General features: G+C 48.1%; 1 protein-coding gene across 9 annotated transcripts in view; it reads left to right on the forward strand.

Annotated features, from left to right (window-relative positions):
• The first annotated feature begins 904 nt into the window (after nucleotides 1-904).
• TNIK (TRAF2 and NCK interacting kinase) overlaps nucleotides 905-24,210 on the forward strand; it is a 153,819-nt gene continuing 130,513 nt past the window's right edge. For 8 of the 9 annotated variants that reach the window (XM_048314988.1, XM_048314987.1, XM_048314989.1 and 5 more), the window contains exon 1: nucleotides 906-1,167. In XM_048314988.1, the coding sequence (XP_048170945.1) occupies nucleotides 1,111-1,167 (57 nt within the window). In that variant the 5' untranslated portion in view covers nucleotides 906-1,110. Of the gene's footprint in view, nucleotides 1,168-24,210 lie in introns of all 9 variants that reach the window. The other variant, XM_048314994.1, reaches the window with a different exon arrangement.

The raw sequence follows: 24,210 nt of genomic DNA on the forward strand, positions 1-24,210 counted from the left end.
GTAGGGTTTCCGCTTCCCAGATCTGCATATTGTAAGCTCCTGACACAAGTTGATGTTGTAAGTACGGCTTCCATACGGTTCTCTCAAAGGCAACAGATTTTTTTATACATATATATTTATATACGGCACCTGGTTTGGCAGGAACCACATCCGAAAAAGGGAAATAAGGAAAACTAAAAGCTGACTCTACCTAGCTATTGCTGGCTTGGGAGGGGGTTTGGCCAATTCCAAACACAGCATCAATCTCTGATTCCTACTATGGATCAGCATGGGAATTGGTAGGGCTGGGATGGCTCCCGAGTGCCGAGCGAACAGGTCGACAACAGGTCAGCAAATCCAGGTGTGACATCTGGATCCAGCTGCAGAAGAGCCAAATCTCACTGAGCATCCCGAGGAGCACAAAGCAGGCGGATGGCTGGTCCTCTGGCCTTGGCGCTTCCCACACTCCTGCCTGGCCGAATTTTGGGTTCAGCACCTGAAACTGGGCGGCTTTTCCCACCGGACCTGACAGGCACCACTGTCCTGGGGTCCTGGGATGGGGGAACCCAAGCGGCCTGGATCCCTGTGCCTTTCTGCCCAGGTCCAGCTTGGATCCGAACATCCCTGCCCGCGCTCTCTCGGGGGGATCTGCGTGCTGAATAAGCCCGTTTGTGGGGCACTGGGCGTGCACCCCCGAGGGTGCCGATGCTCGGTCCCTCCGCGGGTCCCGCGGCCACCCCAGGCTGTGTCCCCGTCCCCTCCCTCGCCCCTCGCAGCCCCCGCCCGCCCCTGAGGGGGCTCTGCCCGCCCCCGCGCGGCACCGCCCCCTGGCGGCGGGTCGGGCGCCGCCCCCGCGGTGACAGACAGGGGCGGCGCGGGGCCGTGCGGGCGCGGTGCGGGGCGGGCGCGGCGATGCGCCGCCGCCGCCGCCATCCCGACGCAGCCCGCGGCGAGCCCTGCCTGCCTGGCCGCCCCTAGCCAGCCGCGCTGCGGGCGGAAGGGCAGGGGCGGCGGCGGCGGCTTCTCCTTCCCGGCGCCCCGCATGAGGAGAGGCGTTAAATAGCGCCAGCGCCGCGGCGGCCGCCACTGCCCGCTCGGTGGCGGCGGGGCCGCCTGGCCGGCGGCGGAAACATGGCGAGCGACTCCCCGGCGCGGAGCCTGGACGAGATCGACCTCTCGGCGCTGCGGGTGAGGCGCCGGGCCGGGGCTCGCGGGGAGGGATGCGGGAGCGGCACCCCCCCATCCATCCATCCAGCCAGCCAGCCAGCCATCCATCCACCCATCCACCTATGCATCCATCCATCCCCCGGTGGCGGGGAGATGGGGCTGGGGGGGGGCCGCGGGGCTCGGGGTGTGTGTGTGTGTGTGATGTGCGCCTGCACGTATGTACATGCGGGTGGATAACCGTGTGCGCGTGCATGTGCATGCCCGCCGCCGCGTGTGCGCGCATCCACACGTGTGTGCATCCGCACATGTGTGTGTGTGTGTGTGTGTGTGTACCCGCCGCGTGGGGCTGCGGGCACGGCCGTGCCCCCGCAGGTGTGTGCGTGTCCGTGTGTGCGTGTCCGTGTGTGCGTGTCCGTGTGTGCGCACCCGCGCAGCGCGGCGGGGACGCGGGTGCGTGCGGCCGGGCGGGTCCCCGCGGCAGGGGGGCGCGGGGCCGGTGCCCCCCGGACCCTGCCGCGCTCCGATCTCCCCCCCGGCAGCACGCGTGGGCAGGCGGACACGCAGGGACCGCGGGGCCGGGCATCGCCGGGGTGCGGGGCTGCGCCCCAGACCCCGCTTTCCTCGCCCCGGCTCCGCAGCCTCTCTCCATCTCTCTCCCGCTGTGTCCCTGCGCGCTGCCTCCTCCTCACCCCCCTGGAAAATGAAGCCCAGCGTGTACCCTTGAAATGTCAGGCTCGTCAGAGGTGTCAGCCTCGGCGTGGGCTGTGGCCTGATGTCCCCCCGGTCCATTTTTCCTGTAACTTTCTTCCTTTTCCCCCTTTCTCCATTTTTCTGGCCGTAAGAACAGCTCGTTGGGAGCGAGCACGGGGAGTCATTGAGAGAAACAGCATTTATGCGGGAGGCAGCAGCCAGGCTGCTCCTCGCAACCCGCTGGCATAGACAAATAAATAAAATTAGGCAGAATCCGCTGAAGACTTGAACAAGTCTTCAAGACTTGAACAAGTGTATTTTTAGAAATATTATTTGCTTCAGTGCAAAAAAAAAAAAAAAAAAAAAAAGAGAAGTCTATCTTTATTCACTTGCCCTACTTTCTTCCTGGTGAGTTTCTGGTTGATTAATAGTGTAGATGATTGCTCAGCAATACACAGTGTACATGAGATTGGAATGGGGGAACCATCTGCCTTAAAAGCAGACCTGGAGCTGGTTTCCCCTCTTAGGTAGAAGGTGCCTTGGGAGAAAGGTTGCTGAAGCCGGTGGAGTTATTCCAGGAGAACAGTATAATTTGGGGGGGAGGGGGCCCTCTCCTCCTTCCCCACCCTCTGTTTTTTTATTTTAATTTTTTGTTTAACATCTGTGTCGGGAACTGTATTTGAACTAGGGTACCATTTCTTTTTAAAACTGTAGCCACACGTGCTTAGGTTTGGGGTTGGTTTTTTTTTTTTTTTCTGTTTGTGGCTTTTTAATAGCAATGCACACCATATACAGTCAGGGTTTTGTTTTCACTTTAGGAGGAAATGTATATTCCCTCCCTCCCGCTGAGACCCAGCGGCAGCGCCTGGTCGGTGAGCAGAGCAGTGCTGGCATTTCAGGATAAACGGATACAAGGGGACCTGAAACCCCGACCGACAGCGGGGTGGGACAGCAAAGCCCTGCTGCCCTGCCCAGTGGTGGCCAGTCTGCCAGCACGGGGCTGCTGCCACTCAGACCTCTGCCCCCTCTCAGGGGAAAGACCTGCTATGGCACTTTCCTGTGAATTATGAGAGATGTGGTGGTTTGCAAGCGAGACAAGAATAGGAACTTAATTTGCCAAGGAATAGATCTTCTTCTAAACTAAGCTCCTCTAGCACTTAGAATAATTGTTAAAGGTCGTAAATTCAGCAGATAGGGCACGAAGCGTGAATCATTCCATGGGGTCTGAATCAGAAATCAATAGTAAATTTGCTGCCTGAGCACAAAACATGGCAGGGAGGAGTAATTCCCCAAGCCTTGCAAAATTTTTATGTATTAAAAAAGAAGTGTCACATTGCTGCGGGTTTGTAGATGAGTCTGGGGGGAGGAGATGTTGCTCTTGTGCTGCTTGTGTGTTTAAAGGGGTGAGGGGTGACTCTGTGAAATGCTGGGAGCAGGTAGTGACTCAAAAATCTGGCTAAGGGGATGATTTGTTCCCAGCAGCGGGGAAAGGAAGCGCTCAGGACGCTTATCTCTGAGTTTGACTCACTGAAATGTTCCAGGAGGCTGGGGCTTATGAACCACAGGCAAATGTGTGTAAGAAAGGTGGACCTTTGACTCCCAGTTTGCTCTGTCCTTTGCTTTGGCATTCCTCCTCCTGTCCCAAGGAAGGGAGGTGGATTTGCAGCGTGGCAGTGTGCTGTTGAGGGCTGAGCATGGCACAAGCAGAACCCTGCACACCAGCATTCATTTCAGTTTGCTGCTGACCACGGGCTTATAGGGTGGGATTTGTAGATCTGGGCTGGAAGGTGACATAGGAGGTGGCAGGAGCTCCTGTTTTTGCCACACTGTAGAGTTTATTTTGGCCACTCAATCGGGCTCCACCACAGCAGTGCATCTGCTTGACGTGCTGGCGGCTGGGCCAGGAACAAAGCACTGAATTCTGATTAAAATGCACGGCCTGGTGCATCGAGTAAGCGCACTTGGGGCTGGCTCCTGCCTTCTCTGTGACATGTTTCTGTCCATCACTGGGCACCGTGCTCATTGCTGTGGTACCCAGGAGTGCCCTTGTGGGTGCAGAGGGCTGATGGTGCCAGGGTAGGAAGGATTCTTAAACCAGAGATCTTGCAGTGGTGGTGCTGGTAATGAGGATCGTTAATGTTGCAGAAAACTGTAACTTAAAACAACGAGGCCATCGAACAGGTAGCGCTGCATATTATACTGACAAGGGGATAAGATAAACTACATTGTAATGTTCTTTTGTATGGGCAAGGAGATATTTTTGCTAGTCCACTCAGCATGTTTAATAGCCGGATGACCTGGTGGTGTTATTAGCAGAATAATGATTAACGCAGGGATTCACACAGGCTGTTGACAGGCATGTTGGAGAAACAGATTTTTGCAATAAATGAGAATGAGCATGAGGAGGGATGAAGTGGGCTGTGGTCTCTGGTGGTATATGCACAGCTGATCCCAATAGGAGAGAGCAGAAAGATGGGGCTGGGTTTGGTGTTTTTTCCCCTGCTTTTCTTTTTGTCTCAGAAAATGCAAGAGCCCGTCATCTCTTGCTGAAGGCAGTGGCCTTGATCCTTCTCAAATATTCAGGTCAATAGCTTTTCCTCTGCTGCATCTATCTGCAGGGCTGGGCCTCTGGCTGATGTACCAGCGGTGGCAGTGGGCTCTTCTGCAGTAGCTGCCACACCTGGATTCATTTGAGTTGCTTTGTGAGGTGTGTGGGAGGTTATAGAAGATCTCAGGGAGGAAAACCTTTCCCAGGGAGCTAATAACCCCTGGGTTGGGACTGGTTTGGGGCCAGCAATCCCCCCCCTGCTCACAGCTCTTCTTTGTCTCCCAGGCAGGGTCTTGCCCTGGGCATTGGTCACCAGGCTCACCTGGGATATACAGCTTGGCTCAGGGTTTCCTGCAAGGCAGGGAGTTTAAAAAGAGCCTTTTTGGGGAAGAAGCAATTGTTTTCTTCACGTACCTGGATGTTGCTTTTGTTTTGAACTCATTAACAAAACCGAGGCTTTTGTTATTTACTTTAGTGAAGTGCTGACCATGCATTCTCTGGAAACTGTATCCTAAAATCGTTTGTTGTTTTGGAAAAGCCTGGCCTTTCATGCTCAGGCTTGGAGAGGAGACAGTGCAGAATTTAAGGAGCCGGTGAGTATTAGCTGTTGCTGGGAAGAATTGGATGAAACCCAAAAATGTCACTACTCTTCCTTTAGCTTTGCTTTGTACAGAAGTGAAGTTTCAGTGGCCATTTGTTTGCATTAGTTGATCACTGTCAATGAAGATAAAAGCTGGTATGTTAAAAACCCACAAAACTCAAACATGCTGGCATTGTCCTGTTTCTAGAACTTTGCCAGTTTATGGCATATTTCATCATCATTAAAGATTTAGGAGAAGTTCTAATGGGGGATAAGCACTGCGAGCCACCACTCAGGAGCATTACCCTGGCAGCATTATTTTAGGTTTCTTCTTCCACCGCCTTTTAGGAAAACTCTGTAGCTCAACAGAATTTGGGCAGCTTTTGTAAAGGTCACCTTCCTAAATAGAAATAGGAACAAACTTGACTGGAGATGACTTCTGGAGATTAAAAACAAGACATGAAAAGCTTTTTTTTTGCTGTGTTTTACGTGATAATGCTACCATGCAAAATTTGGGGCGGATGTTCAACAAATAAATATATTTATTCACAGTTCCCGAGGAAAGACACTCTGAGGAGTATTCCATCGGGGACTTAATCTGTCCTCTTCCAGTGTCATTCAGTGCATGTGTAAGCTATGGACCATGACAGTATCCATGTACTTTGTCTGTTTTGGAGCCTTTTGAGTTCTAAACCATAAAACTTTGCAGCAGAATACTGGTTTCTGAATCATAGAATGGTTTGGGTTTGAAGGGACCTGAAAGCTTATCTAGTTCCAAAACCCCTGCCATGGGCAGGGACACCTTCCCCTAGACCAGCTTGCTCCAAGTCCTTTCCAGCCTAGCCTTGACTACTCCCAGGGATGGGGCATCCACAGCTTCTCTGGGTTTTATGTTTCAGTGCCTTGCTACCCTCTGAGAAAATAATTTATTCCTAACATCTGATCAAAATCTTTCCTCTAATTTAAGTCATCCCAAAGGGATGGCGATGTCCAACTCCATTCCTTGAACCATTGGTGCAGGCATGCATCCTCTATGCAACCTGTGCGTATTCTTGTGTGTGCTCATTAAAGGTTCCAACAGAAAAGGGTCTGTCTTCTGTCAGATCTTTCTCTGGGGTTGATTGTATTCTTTTCTCTGCCTTTTGGAGTTGTGCAGCCCAGCTGCTGCTCTTCTGCAGTTACTCTTCAGCACTGGTTACTCTTCCTCATCTTTGCAGTTTTTCCACAACACAGTAGTGTATGGTGTTTTTGAAAGCATGGAGAGTTCTCTGTTCTCACTAGTGTTCCTTTGCTGGGCAGCCATAAAAATTAATAATTTGGAGTGAATTTATGGCAAAATATATGCTTGAGCAGGCTGAAGTTTGAGCACTAGCACTTTGTTGAATCGAGCTTTGAAGCAACAAAGAGCATTTGATTGGTGTGCATATTTAAAATAAAGGGTCTGTTTTTAATCCATGTGACAAGGAAGAGTTAGAAGAGGTTTTTAACCTTGCTTTGTGAAGGTAGTTTTTATCTGCCAGGCTTGTAGATGTAGTGGTGCAGTTTGTATGGGGTGAGGGAGGAAACAGTTTCCATTTTTTCTGTAGGTGAATCCCCATGAATGAATCACCCATCTGTGGAAAAGGTCCTTGGAAAGTATCATTCATGTAAGGCCAGGTCAGGTGAAAGCTGCAATCACCTCCTGGACTCAGGCTCAGAGCTGCTCCGTGCAAACCCGTGCCTGACTCCTCCTAATGCACTCTTACCCTTTGGAAGAGTAATTATAGACACCAGTGGGAGTTCTGTGACTCTGACCTGCAGACCAAGGACGGGGTATTGATCCCTTTCTCATTTCTTCATGCCTCATATATAAATGGGGAGAATCCTGCTAGATTTCCCGTGCTTCCCCTGGTAAAAAACTACCAACAGGCAAAAGAGTGCCTGTTGTGAAGAAACAGCATTGGCAAAAACTGTTGTGCCTTGGGGTGTGGAGGATGGTGTTGAGGGCTCAGGACCTAGCACCTGAAGGCAGCTGCTTGCCCTGGGCTGCCAGGGGAGCACACATGCTGTTTTCCCTTACTGCCAGCTACAGAAGAGGCTGTGAGCCTTGCAGAATAAAAGGCAGACCCTCATTCCCCCTCCCAAGGTTTTGGCTGATTGTTTCTCCCTGCTGGTAGCCTTTTTGGCCCTGACTGCTCTGCAGATGTAGAGCCTCCACCACATGAGTTTTCTGTTTGCTGATGCTCAGGTGCCTTCTTTGTTACCTTTCACACAGCCATTAAAGCAGGCTGCAGGTCAAAACCCACTAGTGTAAGTCATTGATAGCTCCGTTTAGTGAGAGGTTGTGTTTCCCACTTAGAAAGCCAGTAGCTTTAATTTCCTTCTCCCCAACCCCCTTCTCCTGTCCCGTTTTGTCACTTTCAAGTGTGGCTGCACGTTGGAACTGATGGTCAGTCTGCTCTGGGCTCAGGAAAACAATTTACATAAGTGAGATTTGATGTTTTCCATGTAAATCATTCATGATTTCTAAAGGAGTGTTGGCTAAGGAACATGGTGCTTGGAAAATGGATACTTCCCCTCTCCCTGCATTCCTCCTCCATGGCTGTTTCAAGATGAGCCCTGTGAGGGGCTGAGCATCCCCTTCCTGCAATAGGATGAGGATGCCCAGCACGTAGGCCCCCAGCCCTGGGGACCTCCTCCAGTGGCTCATTAGTGAAAGGAGAGGAAAAGCCACCAAGGTTGGAAAACACTGATAAGAAGTTTAGTTGGCACTCAGTTCTATCTCTCTGCACGCCTGATTTTTATTTTGTAATGGCCAATCAGAAAACGTTTCCCTTTGATCCAGAATGTCGCTTTTCCGTGTTAATTGGCTGCAGTGCTTGCCAGAAGTTCAAGGTTGTGTGTTGGTAGTACATGATGGCAATCAGGTGGGCAGCACTGGAGTGGCCAGGTTGGATCCCAGCTCCTGCTTCCACCCAGGGGGAGCCAGCAGCATGTCCTGCCCCACACTCAGAAGCTGAGTTACCCCGACCAGCAGAAGGGGTTCCCTTGGCTCTGCTGCAGGTAACCAGCTGTGCTCTGCCACAGGAGCCCTGTCAGAAGCTGATGGCTTCATGGAAACACCATCCTTTGCCAGTCAGTGACGCCTGGGTGGGTGACATGGTCCCATCCTTCCTATGGATGCACTGGGGTGAAAACAGCCCTAGCCTCTGGCAGATGTGGTCCCTGCCTGGTTTGTGCAGCTGTGAGCAGTGAGCTGCTCCTCCGAGCAAAGCCTGAGCAATGCAAGTTCAACATCCTCTTGGTTCTGAGCGCTCCTGCTGCAGCGAGGGTGGGTGTTTCTGCTTGCCTGAGCGCACGTGTGGTTTTCAGCTTCAGAGCGCACAAAACCTTTTGTTACAGTTTTTGCTTGTTCCCTCCAGCGGTGGTATTTCAGGGTGCAGAAAGTGTTGCTTTCAGAACAGTAAATTGTTCTAAAAGCAGCGCTCTTTAAAAGCCAGGGATATTGCCTCACATGCATATTCCTTTATAAGCTAACAAAAAAAGTAAATAATTTATGTGGCTGACGGTTTCCCCTCCCCTTCCTTTTAAAAACTCCCTTTTCTCTTAATTTTGAAACTCAGCAGGAAAAAGCCTGCTGCCAGCTGAGTCATGTGTTTAGTGCATGACAGAAGTGACTGTTTGGGATCATGCCCTTAATCCGCTGGATGGTGACTTTAGGATGCATTGGAGGTGGTAGAGCCTTTGCTGAGGAAAAGATCGCACAGCTTGAGCCTAATAAAATGTGTCTAATAACCGCTGTAGCATGCTATAGAAATACATGAGATCAAAGCTTCAGAGGCATTTATTTTCATAATTTGTGGGTCAGATCCTTGCAGGACTAATTGGGTGCTGTTTGATGTCCAGGCAACAATAGAAATCTCCCTGTAAATCAGAATATATTTGCCTTTTCCTTTTTCTTTCATACAAAAGCATAAAAGCTGAGTGTGATTTTGAGATAAACTGGCAAAAGTGAAGGCACAGGTCTCCTCCCTACCTCACTGCAATCTTTCTTAGCTGTATTAAGAGGGCAGTGAGGCACTGGAATAGGTTGCCCAGAGAAGTGGCATATGATCCAGGCCTGAAAATTTTCAAGGCCAGGTTGGATGGGGCTTGGAGCAACCTGGTCTGGTGGGTAGCATCCCTGCCCATGGTGGGGGATGAGCTTAAAGGTCCCTTCCAACCCAAATCATTCTGTGATTCAATTACACTGAGGCCATATAGCTGGCACAGTGACGAAAACAAACGTGTCTAGTTGCCAGATGTTGCTTTAATTAACATTGGTACTTCAGGAGCATTAAGCCTGATGGCTGTTGCCTACCAGGCTACTGCTCCCCAAAACATGAGCCAGGATGAAACCAGAGAATGAGTTTTGATGGTGCAGCTCAGTGTACCTCACTAGTTGTGAAACTCTGGTGGTATCTCAGCACTGTGGGAGGTCACCCCCAAAACACAGCAAGTCGGATATGCTGTGGGCTTTGCGGGGCACTTACAAAGTTCTTGTATTTATATATATAAAAACAATGTGTATAAATATATATAAAAATAAGCATGGTTCCAACTGTTCCCTCTTGAGTGGAACAGGACAGCAGGGTGTGGCTATGAGTGGCACAGCTTGTGTCCCTGTACCTGGCACATAGACCTTCTTCAAAACACAGGCCAGAATTTTCCAGGCTCACTCAGATAGGAGATGCCAAAACAGCCGTGAAACATGGCTGGGAAAGAAGGTGCAGTGCCCTTAAACCTGTGGGGTTTGTGGTTTATGGTCCCACTGAATACTCGTGGTAGGTGTTTGGGGAAGGGGCTTCTCTCGTGTGTCTGCAGGTGCCACCATTTGGGGAGAAAAGAAAGATGGGTGTGCAAGGCAAATGTTTTTGGAGGAGAACCAGAGGCCAAAGCAGCAAAATGAAAAGGACTTTAAATGTGTTTTCTGGCCATGCAGACAGGCTGTCTTCAGTGCAATAAATCTTCAGCCTTTACGTATTGATTAGCTTCAGTAAATAGTGTGATGACTCTGCTCTTCCCATTGCTATTCTGTGGGGATCGGTGTGTTAGTATGGCTGAAGAGGCTATAATAGCTAAATGGGATTCCAGTAGTGAGAGCAGTTTACAAATGCTCTCCAAAGTGATCCTCGCAGCCAGTGTGACTGTGTTTGACTGCTCTAAATGTAAACAAGTGCTCCACTGGTGACGAGGCTGGTAATGGCCATGTTTTCTAATGGGCAAAACTGTGTTCTCCTTGCCAAGTGTCCTGCAGTGACTGTGCCCTGCCCTGGCAGGGATGGTCCACTGGTTGGGGACCTGTGATGGGCTCATTCTGGGGGGGGTGAGTGAAGAGGAGAGGCTGAAATATGGGGCTGCCTGGCTAGAAAATGGAAAATGGCTGAAAATGTCCTTTCTTATACCAGCCATGCAATATGATGCAGTATTCAATGTGATGCTGGGCACAGTTTGAAGTGATTTTGCTTGTTGAGCTTTGCCCCTGCTCTTGGAGCCAGGGACGTGATGTGGCAGCCTGAAGGTGGTTGTGTTTGAGCTGTGGGCAAGCCCCAAATCCCTGAGCATTTGCTACAGTAAAGCATGAACAGAGCAGGAAGATGGGAGGGACAGCAGCTCGTTGTCCTTGTGGAGCAGCAATGGGAGGAGGGATGGATGGATGGAGAGATGCTTTAGCTGCTAGTTGCCATAGCTGAAAGCCCATCCAGAAGGCTTTCCATTGGCATCTCCATGTTTTGTGACAACCTGTAACGACACCATGGTGCAAGAGCTCTTCCAGAGCTAGTTTGGACCACGAGCTGAAATTCCAGGTTGCTCTGGAGACAGTGGAAGGAAAGATAGGATGGAGCAGATGTAAAATTAGCATAACAATACACCTTTAATTCAACTTGAAGGAAATAATTGAAGACTAGTTGTCACTTATGCTTGTGACCTCTGCCAAGATGACTCATGCTGCAATATAATATGAGTCACTTGTTAATGATGGCCTGTTAAGGAGAAAGTGCCAAATCCCTGTAACTTCTTCACTGTGCACTGTAAAAGCCAGGATGAAGAACGGTGCTCAGGATATTATTGCCTAGAAGTAACTGATACTTAAGAGTGCTGAAGCACCTTTACTTTGCTCTGGGTGACTCTGGCATGGAAAGGCAAAGGTCCTGAGCAGAAATGCTACTTCTCTGGCCTTGGTTTAAGAGCCACACAACACTGTGTACCTCTCCTCCCCAGCACTGCCTTGACATGATGTTGCCCGAGGGTGGGGACCCTGATAACTTTCCTTCCTGCCAGATGGCTCAGCTGGCCAGAGGACAAGTGCCTGCTGGTGGGAGAGAGGGAGGGAGGTGAGTGGGTGCTCAGCTGTGCAGAGGGCATGGAAAGCCATGGCCACCTCTGCAGAACATGGGGAGGGAGGTCTTGGGGACAACCTAGCCAATGGGACAGTGGGAAGGTAGAAATAAAATAACTCTGGGAAGGTTCCTGGGCCACCAATGATGCAGAGCCCTGGGCTGGAGACCTGCAGCCAGAAGCAAGGGGGAGGGAGGTGAAGAGCTGCAGTCTGTGGCCCTGTGGTCCTGTGCAGTGAGGGCTTGGCCAGGCTCAGCTTCTCCATGAACTCCTCACTTCTGCAGTGTGAGAAGTTTTTTATGGCCTTAAGGAACTCGCAGTGCTCCTGCAGCAATTGACTTGAGCACTCACTTGTTAATCATCTACTAGATGTCTTAAATGCTTCCTCTTAGTGAACTAGTGTTTTTCCTCAATAAATGAGATTTCACAATCCACAGAAGAAAGTGAGAGCCTGGTGTGAAGGTGCTTGTGACCAGGGGCAGGAGCTGACCAAGAAGTGATCAGCTCCTGTGCTCGGGAAGGGGTTTCTCAGTTGACAAAAGCCTCATGATTTTGTCTGTAGTCAGGAAATTCTGTGAAATGCTGACACACAAAGTTAACTTGAAAGGGGAGTATTTTCCCCTAGATCTCATAATTGTAGAGAAGCATGGAAAAAGGCCTTCCTGAAAGATCATAATTCAAAGGGCAAATAGAAGACTTCAAGTAGTTTATTGAAAATTCAGAAGAAAAAATGGAGATAAATGTGTGAGGCCTGCCTTCTTCCCCAAGTGATAAAACAGATCCCTGAGCTGCTTGTGCCATTCTTTCATTTTCCAAGTGAAAAGCTGCGTTACCTCTACCATCCCTCTCTTCTGCCACCTGTTCCACGGTGTATTTTGCCCTCTGGACTTTGCCTTGGCAGTCCAGACAGATCTAGCGTCCATCCAGGATCTTGCTGCCTTAGACAGTACCAGTGTGGGCACAAGGAGACAGGATGGTAGTGGTGAAGGGCTGTGGAGGAACGTTGAGGCATGAGGGGATGAGGAAGAATGGACCTGAAGGGAGAGAACTTTGCACTTGCATGTTCCTATGAAGGCAGTCTAAGGCCTGCCCTATGTACTGAATGTACGAGTTGGTTGTATTGCAGAAAATGGTGTGTAGTACCTTAGGAATAGTTCTCTCTGAGGTGTGGAGGAATGTTACTTCCTGAAGAGAAGCTGCCAGTGCGGTAGGACCCAGATCTTCACCACATCTGCGTTTTGTCTTGCTCGTTTGATAATGATCGCCCTATTCTTTATCAAGTTCCCTCTTTGGCGTAGGGCTCCCGCTGCTGTGGGAGCTCTCAGGAGCTCTCATAGTGCCTCTTGCCCAGGCAAAGGTTTACCATGTGATTGAACTGGAGGGATGCCTGGCAGGTGGGCAGACCATACCCCCCCAAAAATGGAGCAGCGTGGTTATCCAGTGAGAAAGGGCATAAGTTCAAAGCTGAACTTGGTTTCTCAATAAATCGTGGGTTTGTTTTTGCCTGTTGTCGTGACCTCTTCCGTGCTGTTGGTGTAAAGCAAAGTGCCTGCACAGAGGAAATGTCCTCAAGAGAAGATGCAAAAGCTCTGCTCATTATCAGAAACAAGTAAAACTGCTCCAAGCTAATATGGCTGCCTAAAAATAGAAGTGGTGTTAGGGGGAGGGACTGTCTTCTGTGTTCGTTTGCCCTTGATTTTCATGACATTTTGCTGCTCTATATTGTGTGTCTTGTTCAGGGGACTGTGTCCTGGTCACAGTGGAGTAATTCACAAGAATGTGGGCTTGTGTCAAAAAACATCATGAGGAGGACTGAAGAGCTTGTTGCGGTTTAGCAGTGAACTGGCAGAATGCAGTTATTCAGGTTTATTCCCTCATCCTCCTGCTCCTCACAGGTTCACAGCCTGTCCCTTGCTGTGATCTTGAAGCCTCCCCTGAAGGAGGGGGAGGCCTGAAGAAGGGATGTGACTGGCAGTGAGGCTCTGGGGTGGCATGGATCCCTGGTGCTGTGAGGTGGTGGGAGCAGAGGACATCCATCATGTGTGCACCTTGCCAGAGAGGACAGTCATACCTCAGCTGAAGGTTGCAGCATCTACTTTGCAGTTAAGGAAAAAAAAAAGAAAAGAAGAAAAAAATTACTTATGAGACTTAATTACTGAGTTATTGTTATTCAGTATTTAAAGCCCAAGTTTCATAACTGCCTTGTGATATCAGCATTCATGTTCTTTGTCAGTATTATGCAAGCAGCTCACCTTGTGATCATGAAATACTGAAAAGTGCTTTCTAATGCTCACCCTCGTTTCTCAATGAGTCCATAAAACCTTTTCTGCTTTCCATTAATTATGGAACAATGGGACATTTTCCTCTTAAAAAGAGCTGAGCCTTCTTTGTTTTTTCTTCAAGTTCTTGAGCCGGCTGCTCCTCTGAGACCTTTCTGTTCCATATGGCTAGACCAGAGTGGACATATCCTCTGTCCTTCACTGCACTGTCTTTTGCCACTTGGGACAAAGCAGGAGGTTTGTGGACCAATCTTAGGGGCAGAGGTCTTGCTCTACTGAAGTGGTTCCAGCTGGTGCTTGGCTGTTTCTGGCACTGGTGTGGTTGGTGTGATTTGCCTTCAAGGTTAACTGAGGCAGCTGGGAAAGACGGGAACAGGTCCAATGGGATAACTCTATTTCCTTCCCAAAAGAGCTGAAATACTAGCTTGCTTGTTGCTATTCAGTTGTTTTCCAAGTGGGAGTTTCTGTTTAACACCAGAAGAAGCCCTTTCTGGACCCAATCAGGAGCTGTGCTATAAGTGAGGCCCTGGGAGTGCAGCCCTGGTCACACCTGTGGGAGCATCTGTGCTGGGTCTGGATTTTCCCTACCTCCACATCCAGATTTTGCAGAAAACTCAGAGTAGACCTCTAGTTTTTCTCCTGATCAGTCCAGTTCTGCCACTCAGTGGCATCCAGAGAAAGGGTGGGACAGGGAGGGTTATCCTGTTCTGTGGGGGTTGCCTGTGGGCTGGCTCTGCCAGAGGTCGTGGGGTCTTCATATTGTTGGGAGAATCTCGAATGATTTCCTTGACTTAAGAGATGCAGAATTTAATCTTTCCTCTGAGCTTTCTCAAGAAAAAGGAAATAGTTGTTTTTTCCCATCCCTGTAGGAGGAAAGGGTTCAAATGTTTTCTCTAAGCACAGATGTGGAGTGTGCTGAGCACACTGGAGAGGATGTGTCTCCAGGCTCCCTGGCCAGTGCTGCTTCTCCACTTCTTCAGACTTTTCCTTATACACACATCTGGAGATCCATAACTCTTTTCACATGCTAATGAGGACTTTATAGATAACATCCCCTGTGAGGAAAGGAGTGCTAGGAGAGTCTCATAGCAGGGGAAATCAAGGTGAGGAGTGGTCAAGCATGTTCCTTAGATTGATTTATAAGCCATGCAGCCCTGGCAGAGCTCAGAGGAGAAGTCAAACCCTTTGGCCTCTCATCCTGTGTTGTAGCCATTAAACTATGCTCTCCAAAGATTAGATAACCTGTGGTTTTAGTGTCTGCAAGTCTTGATGAGCAAATTCCTTTGGATAAATGCTTTTCTTGTATACTTGCCAACACAGAGTGATGTTTGGGACATGAGGGAAGGGAAATGACTTGCAGGCGTCAATTTTCAGGAGATGAATCAGATGAAGAGATAATACCCAACAGGTTAGAGCTGTTGGAATGACTCAGTGCTGAGGATCACATTCTGTGTCTCTGGTTTAGACTCAGTGATATGGGGGACCCAGGGTGCAGCTCTACTGCCAGCAGCTTACCATGAGTTTGGATATTACTGAACAATCTGGATCTCTGGCAATGATGAGCACTGGAGTTTGGGCTTGGGATGGATGCTAAAGGGATTGTAGTAGCACAGTATTTGGCGTTACCCTGAACAAGAAGTCCAGCCTGGCTTTAGATTGCTTTAGATTGCAGTCTGGGGAAGCCGGTAGCTGAGTTGGTTTCCCTGCATCATGAATATTCCTTTTCAACACATCAGGTCTTCAGAGAAGGAAAGTATTGAAAAAGCATCTTGGTCTTGTACTCGTTTGTCTTCCTCACTGTAGCCTGGGGCTGTAAGATGGACCAGAGCTCAGCTGAGCACACACTGCATTTGGCTTACAGTGAAACTGCAGCATCTCCCCTCCCTTCTGAGCAGGAGAGATGGTGATGGGCCAGCTGGGTCTGCAAGGAGGGATGAGGTGATGCTTTCTGGGGATTTAGGGTGGCCTGGCAGAGTTTGTTGTACTGTTTATTTTCCTTTCTGAGGCAGTGTGTTGTTGCTGAAACACGTGGATTTGATTTCTGGTTATGAGCATCATTATCTGCTTCTGTAGCCATTAGCTCTCTGTCTTGCCCATGTGGGAAGCTGTAAGTTACTTCACCCGATAAGGCTTTTCTTATCTGTTCTGCTGTTTGTGTAGAATTGAAATTACTCTAGGAGCTATAAAAAAGAGGATAGAGCCTGGGAGTTGCAGCTGAGAAGTTGTGTTTCTTTTCCATACACAGATCAACAAAATGTCAATAGAACCTGTGAGTGCCTCATGCATCAAGCTGAAGCTGAGTTCTTGGTTGTGTATTATGTCTAGAACAAAACATATGTCCTGTGATTTCCTTTCCTTCCTTACATTGTGCAGCATCATCAGAACACCCCATTTGGCCTTTTAAACTCATCAGCCTGCTTGTGAAATATTCAGTAAAGCTTGGGCTGAGTTTGCATCACTGTCAGTGGGTTGCATCTTTCTGGAGTGGCTTTGATCTTGCTTACTCCATGCTGAGTAATTTACACTCCTCTCACATGAGCTATAGCTTCAATGGATGTGCCACCCTCTGAGAGTCTGGCCCTTGCAGGCTTCTCTGTTTCTCCTAATCATAAGCATTTAAATGGTATTAAAGCTGCTTATCCCAGTCTTGTGCTTTTTTAGAGTCATTAACACCTCTGCAAAGAAAGTGTAAAACTCCAGTAAAGTCAGCTGGTGGCACTTTGCAATGGTTTGAATGGTTCTAGGGGGAGCAGAGGGCTGGACTTCCTGTGCTGAGGAGGGTCTTTCAGAAAGGGGGTGCTGGTGGTGGTGCAGTGCCTACGGGTAGCCAGCACCCAGGCATGGTGGTGTTCCCCTTCAGCCTGGGGTCAGGGCTCCTTTCCGGGTGTGAGAACAGGCACCTCAAGCTTTTGTTGAGTTCCTCCCCCAGCACGATTCCCTAGAAGCCAGAAACATCCATCTCTCCATGTTTTCTGTTTAAGGGCACATCTCAAATGATGTCAGCAATTTTCTATTCTGTTACCTTTACAAAGAGACGTTGGTGTTCAAGGGTGATCCCACCAGGAAGTCATCCAAAAAAAACCCCAAAGCTGGCTTTGTTCTTCACCTCGTATGTGTTCTTGTGCAGCAACTGTGCCACAGTGGTCTGATCTGCCTCGTGGCCATGGAGAAGTCCCACTCTCGCTCTCATTCCTTGGTCTGTGGAGCCAGTTGAGCTCTGCACTAATTAATGGGAAATTGTCATGACTAACGTTTGGCTGGTAGGAAAAACTAGTAAGGGTGAATAATAGCACAAGATACATGGAAGTCAACGTTTTTCTCCTTGGAGGCTGTAGATGTAATCCACTTAATATTCTGTGAAATACAAGATTAATATTCTTCGGCATAATACATGTGAGGGCTTTTCTTTTCAGTTTGCTGGCAGAGGCACTGCTGCATTGCTAAAGCTGAGGGCAGGGGATTAGGAGGGGGGGAAGGTTGCTGACCCAACTTCCAGAGGATTCAGAAACAGCGAAATCTGACTAGAGGAGATTAAACTTCTTCCTTGCTGGCAGGACTTTTCTGCAAGAAGTGTGGCTCGCACTGGGATAGCCCCTGTTGAAACCTGGTAGGGTGTCTTTCACCTCTTTGGATGCCTAAATTATTGGGGAATAGATCTGATTTGCTTGGACTGTGTGGTGTGACTCTGCTGGTGGGCTCCCAGTGCAAAGCTGGCTCCTGCAGAGTGTGGAAACCAGTTCCAGCCTTGCACTTGTCCTCCTTCACAACATAGTTTTGCCATGATTTAAACTCATAGTACTGCTAAGCTTTGTAGAGGTTCCTTTAAAATAATAGTAAAGCAAAGCCCCTGTTCTTTCTCTTTCACAGGATGGAAAGAATGCAGTGAGTTGCCAAGCTTAAAGAGGAGTAGATACAGCAGAAATAAATAAATCAATCAAGACCATTTATTTTAAGTTGATTAATCTGATATGTTCATAGTTTTCTAAAATAAAATCTAGCCCCAGAGAGTTTAGCAAATCAAATAACAATAACGGCAATTAATTTAGAAGCAGTTACTAATGTTTCTCATCCCCTTTTCAGATCCCTAAACACACATCATTAATCTCACATCTTATGATTGTGGGCCAAATCCTCGTGGGGATGTGCAGTGTCTCTCTTGGGTTAGAGAAGAGCTGACCCCATTCCTGAGTATGGGGAAGGACTGTGGGCAGGGCTGAGATGAGTGGCTGGTGGATGCTGGCACTTTGTGCCTCCAGGAGGGTTTGGTCTGATTTTTCAGTTGAAATTCCAATTATTATGGGCTTCCTCACCTGCTTTGTTTTGTACTGGCCTTCAGCAGGATGGTCCCTGTAGTTTTACAGGGCTTGCCTAGCTGCTGTATGCATGTTTATATTAACGTTTCCAGCCTGCTCGTGTGAACTAATAAAAATCCTGGAGCTCTGCAAAGAGTTAGATAATGTCACAGGTGGTTCCAGGGACCAGAGCTAGCAGAGAGCTCCCAAGGCAGGGAGGTGTCACAGGGCTGTGATTTGACAGGGAGCACAGCTGATCCTGTGAAGCAAAATGTGGTGGTTGGATTTACAGGACATCGAGATGACTTGGAAAGTAAAACATACACATCTTCCTGGGATGTCTGGGAGAAAGGTCCCTCCACTTTGTCTTGTCCAAAGTGCTGCTCTAATGCATATATTAAATGAACTAATAAACTAAATAATCTGTGCGTCCCCACCGAGTTTGGTAATTCAGGGCATTGGGGTTTGAAATGAAAAACATCTCCCTGAATTTCTGAGAGTGTTTCACAATGTAGGAAGCCACCAAGAAATACAGAAGACTTGCTGTGGGAAATACTTTACACCCTGGCAAAAAAATTCTTGCAAATCACTTCAGCAACTGTGGATCAACCCTGACTTTTAGGCTGTTTTTTTGGCATGCATTAGGCAGGAGCTTGCTTTTTGCTGTGGGACCTTGTTTTCCACCCGGTTTGAGTGTCTGTCATAACCAGCCTTTCAGACTTCCTGCTGGATCTGGCATTGCTGGAGACAGCCTGTGAAATGTAGGAAAAAAGGTGAGAAGCCTTCCTTTCCCCTTCCCCACAGCTTGTTAACTCTTGGATGAGACACGTATTTCTAGACTGAAACATGCAAACTAACATATATTTGATATTATTTTAAAAAATTTTGCTGTTTTGTCAAGACAGTTCAATGTAAAAGTGAGTTTATAGTACACAGTTTTGGCAGCTTGTTGGTATAGTTGTGGGGTTGGGGTTTTTTTCAGTCTGTCCTGCAGAGTTCTGCTCAATAATTCGAAGTGATTTGTTCCCTGTATTGTCCTTTCTTGAAGCTACTGCCACTGGAGAGTTACCTGCCTTCTTGCTAACCAGCCCTTGTAGAGCCAAGTGTGAGGAGCTGATGACAAGTGACAGGCTGTGGGTAAACTCTTTGAAAAGCATGAAACCAGCAGATAACTCCATCTCCAGATGATCTGTGAAAACTGGGCTGATGTGAGAAACTCTCGACTGAATCCAGCAGGGAGGTGGTGCTTCTCCAGTGTATATAGGGACAAGAAAATATTGAAAAGTAATGGCACATCTTTAATCTGGGATGCAGGGATTTCTGGAATGCATGCCTTCATGCCTGGCTGTGTGTTGCTTGTTGCACAGATCTCTGCTGTTGAAGGCTGTAGTCTATGGGTTGTTGATACTACAACCCTTTCATCCCTGACAACTTTTCTGGTCAGCTCAGCCCACAACCATAATTGAAAAATAGACATAGAGGTACGAAACCATCCTAGTTTAAAAAAGCAAAAGGTTTTAAGATTGCTTTTCTTTTCTTGCTCCAAAATGCTTGTGGGAGTGAGATGTTCTCCTGTTTTAAAGCATCCCTTTTGGCCACAACTCTCACTGCAAGGAGGGAGCAGGGCTGTCATTTCTTGATAGAGGTGATCCCATATGGTGACCCCAGCAGCCTCCTGTGAGGGCTGCAGAAGCTGGAGTGTCCAGCAGTGCCTCAGGAAGGTGCAGACTGGGTTCTGTCACCCCTGCAGACACACTCGCACGAAGCCACAAGTGTGACCTGCTGTGGAGAGTGAATGTTCACCTGCATGTGAGAGGGTGCTCCCTGCTCTTGGCATGGGCTTGGCAGCAGCCCTGCTTTATGCAGTGTGTCTCCAGGAGTGGGATGTTAAGAGGCTGTCATTCCCAAAACAGCTGCCTTGCTAAGTAATTAAACCAACTCCTCCGAGACCCCATAAACCTTTGACAGCGTTTAGTGGTAGGTAACAATTTTAGCTTGACGCAATCATTTGCTGGCTAAGCTTGAAACTCTCTGTTTCTCAGAGGGATGAGATCTACACATTTAGGAATAATATCTTATTGGTCTGAAACTACACGAGTGACTTCCAGTGAGGAGAGCGTCCAGCTGCTGTGCTCTAATTGATGTCTGCCTCCAAAGAAGTGTGGTACAATACTGGTAGTGACTTTAGATCTTCTGGGGACTATAGATATGATTTATAATTGGCACTGCAGCTTTTTAGAGACACTGAGCTTAGCCAAGCCTTTTATATATTGCCCCGTTGAAGTTGTGTGCTTGAATTAGGCATATGTTGAAGGGGTTGATGGCGCTGAGGCTGCTTTCATCTAGCAAGGCATTGAAAGCCTTGGGGTTCACTTGGCAGTTGTGCTTTTGCTGATGCTTCTGGTCTGATTGGCTTCTGGCTGTTCTAAATGAACAGTCTTCTGTGAACTGGAAGGTGGGCTTGTCATACAGCGGCAAACAATTCACAGAGTCTGTCCTGGTGATCTGTGTAATGTGCTGTAGAGCTTTGAAAGGGTGAGAGGACTGGCTGCTTTGGAGGGAAACTAACTTCAAATGAAGAATAAGTACAATTGTGTTGTCTTGAGGGTTACTGAATATCTCAGCATTTTCTTACTGTGCTGAGACTCACGGAGGCCACATGTTCATCTTCATTAGCCTCAAGTCAAAACTAGCTGCCTTTTGCTTGAATGCCATCAGGACAGATGGACTCACCATGTTGCTAGCAATGCTTTTGAAGGAGTGGGGCGGAGGCTTGGACCCTTCTTGTTTTGATTGATGTAAATGTGTAGCTTGTGGGTGGCTTTTTCTTGGACTGGACTGCTCTGACATGCAACGTTGGAGGAAGGTTAATTTTAGATGTGTCATCGTTGTCCTCTCCTGGTGTCACTGCTGCATCTTGGGCTGTGGGACCCACCATTTGCAGTGCTACAGCTGCATCATTTTGGTTGGGAAAAACCATTTTTTTCCAGGTCACTGCATGTGTTCCTTACAGGCTTAGAGCTCCCACGTTTCATATTTGTGGAGAGGGTACAGAATGGCTGCTTTTTCTTTTGACATGCTAGAAAGGAGAAACTAGGTCAGAAGAGCTCTAATTTTGTGTGTGCAAGTGTGAGTCTGTGAGCAGGAAATCTGGAATAGTCAGTTTATTGTAGCTTCAGTGGCTTGGCCTCCACAGGGCCAAGTGGGAATGAGCTGTGTATGTGCATAGGGGATTTTGTATTTTTCTTCCCTTAGCACTGGTGTTGGCTATTCCTTTGCTGGCTGGGGGCTACAAATCCACACTTACATCCTAACTTGAACAGGTAATAGTTGAAGAAGTAATACAGTTTTATTGACTGAAAAGCCCAATGTGGTGATTAGTTCTTATTTAATTTTGCTGCTGCCAGCTATTGGCAGGTCTTAACTTTCTGGAAAAGAAAGAGACGCTCACATGGTGACTGGAGCTTTATTGCAGTGAGAAGCTGTGGAGGAGAGTGTTGGAAACCTGGGAAAGTGGATTTATGATTGAGCAAGTGGTAATGGACAGAGCACAGCTGTGGCTCTCAGTAGGGCCTGCCTGGAAGAGCATCTCCTGGTAAGAATGCTGCAGAGGAGTGGTTCAAATAGATTTGTAAACAGGCTTCTCAGCTGTCCAGGTGGGACATTTTTCTTCTGTTAATAACTTAGCCTTGAGAGCAGTTTTTCTTAATGCTGTGTAGTAATGCTGTTTCTAGACTAACATCTTTTAAGTTACAGAGCTGGGTATTTGGGGGTGAGGGAGGACAAACTGCTTCTTCAAAATGAAAACAAAGCCCTCGGGGAGTTCATTATTACTCTTCCAAGTAGAGCAGCTTGTATTGCTTGAGTAGGCAGGAGGTGCAGTGGTAGATGCCATTGATGATAGCTTGTTTTGTGAGTCTCTGGATGGGTGGGCGAAGGAGGGGAGGGTACCAAAGCTAGCAGGAGAAGGCGTGAGATTAAGCAATCCCTATGAGGGCTGAGTAGCATCCAGTAGTCCAGCATGGTTCTGCTTCATTGCTTGGCTTTTATCTCAAAAATACCTGTGCAGCCTTCTGAGGTTTTTTGCACTGCTTTAATTAATGGGCAGGCTTAGTTTCAGTCACACATCTGTGTGATTGAAACTTGAAAAAGTCGTGTCCCCAACCTCTTTTTTAGAAAGTTCACAGTAATTCAATCAGTATTTGGTTGCCTTGGCCAATGCCTTTCTGCTTTGTTTGCTGCTGTCTGCAGCTATATTAACAATCCTCTCCTGGCTTGTGTAGTCCATCTTCATATTACTCACAGGGCTGTTAACTAGAAGCGCCTTGGAGATGGAGGCAGCCAGCTGATTACTAAAAAGCAGCTGTGTCTTCAAGTGCTCTTCAAACCCCTCTATTTTTCTCTGAACTGCGTGTCATTTGGGGTAACTTCCCCAAGGTGATCCAGTACAAGTGCTTCAATTCCTGCTGTAGAAGCCAGTGGAGAAAGTGTTGCAAAATGAGTGAAGTGATGTGCCTTCAGAAGGAATAGCAGGGGACTTTGTAGAGCTTGAGGTTACTCAGGTCCTGATGCCTTGGAGATTTATGGCTGTCTGCAGAGCTTCTAGAACTTCTTGCTAACGTGAGAGGTGGCTTCACGGAGTATGGTCCAGCCCGAGCATTTGGCCTCGGGGAAATGAAATCTGGGCAGGTGTATAGTGTGAGAGCTGAAGGCTGCATCCTTGTACTCGTTCCTTGCAGTGATGCTTTGCATAATCAGAAATGTTACCCTGATGACAGTTTTGCCTATTGAACTCTACTGCTGAAAGGCTTTTCTGTTTCTCCTGCATTCCTTGCAAAACCTTTCTCACATTCTGGATCAATGATCTTCAACTTCTGGTTGGAGCTTGGTGGGGTTGGAAGACTCAACTTTCTCCAGGCAGTTGACACCTCAAGACAACCACTTGGGTTGAGAGTGCTGCCATGCCAAGCTGTGTGATGCCAGGTGGGATTTTGGCTCTCCCGGGCTGTCTGGGTGCCATGGCATTGCCATTAGTTTACAAGAGCCAACTTCTTGTGAAGAATGACCCTGTGGTGCTTCCCAGTGCCAAAATTTCTCCTTGCAACTGCCAGGACTCGTCTAGGCAGAGTCACCTGCACATAGACAGAGCTCCCTGGGTCTCGTGTTGAGGGTGATGAGTAAATGGCCTTTGTAAGCCCTTGGTTTTTCTGGGAGCTCTTGTTGAGGCTGTTTCATTTTGGAGATGTAAGGCAGAGGCTCATAATATCCTGATGCTTGGGAGCATTAGTTGCACAGGCTTTATATCTTGGTGGAGATTAAAAAAACTCTTCTGATGCCACGGAGCTGCTTTAGCTGATTCGTGCCTGGGGACACTCCTCTGTTACTGACCCGTAACTGCGCTGCCTCCAGTTACACAGTGCGTTTTCCTTCTCTAGGGTTGTAACATTTGCTTAATGACCGGATAGCTCCATGATTTTTGGCTGGAAGTTGTCATTAGCTGCTACAATTGGGGGACTAAGTGCACAATGATTACAGAGGCTCCAATCTCTGATTTCCCCTCGTGCGCATCCACAGCAATCGTGGTTTAATTGGTGTGCCCCTGGGTTCCCCTCTCCTGAGCATCTTTCCACTGTCTCCTCATGTAACCCTTCCTGTTACATCCTTTTTGTAGGAGGCTAGAAGGGAGGAAAATGAGTCTCCTTCAAGGAAAACAAGCAGATTTGGTGTACAGGCTGTATGTAAATATTTGCTGTGTTTATGGACACCTGCCTGGCCATATTTAAAGATGGCTAACTTGTGTTCTGCTCACTCAGCAGTCACCGTAGCCAGCACTAAGACACACCTGCAGCCCTTGGCCTGTAGGTGACTTAGCCCTGGGTGTGGAGATTGCTCTCTGAATAGTCTCCTCAAGCAAAGTGTTGGCTCTTTTGTGCCTTGGACTTGTTGAGACGTCATGGTGTAGGCAAGGACATCTTTCAGCTTTAGTTCTGTGGGGGGGTCTGGGTTAGGCAGAAGGGAGCAGTTTTACCCAGGAACCCACGAGCCCCACTGTGTGCTCCATGCTGATAAGTCTTCAAAAGGGAGGCATGTTCTGTTACTGAAATTTGAATACATCCTGCTTTATCATCCACACACAGAAGTCCCTTTTCTGATAATGCACCAGTTTCAAAAGTGCTTATTGAAATAAAGTGGACTTCTTTTTTTTCTTTACCCATGATACTGCTGGAAAGGGGGATGTCTCTGTGTTTTTATGTGTCTCAGACTGCTTTTAGCCACTGAAACTTTAGTACCACTGATTTTCCTGAGAGATTAGTAGAA

The sequence above is a fragment of the Corvus hawaiiensis genome, chromosome 10 (assembly GCF_020740725.1).
Source record: "Corvus hawaiiensis isolate bCorHaw1 chromosome 10, bCorHaw1.pri.cur, whole genome shotgun sequence".
Classification (NCBI taxonomy): Eukaryota; Metazoa; Chordata; class Aves; order Passeriformes; family Corvidae; genus Corvus; species Corvus hawaiiensis.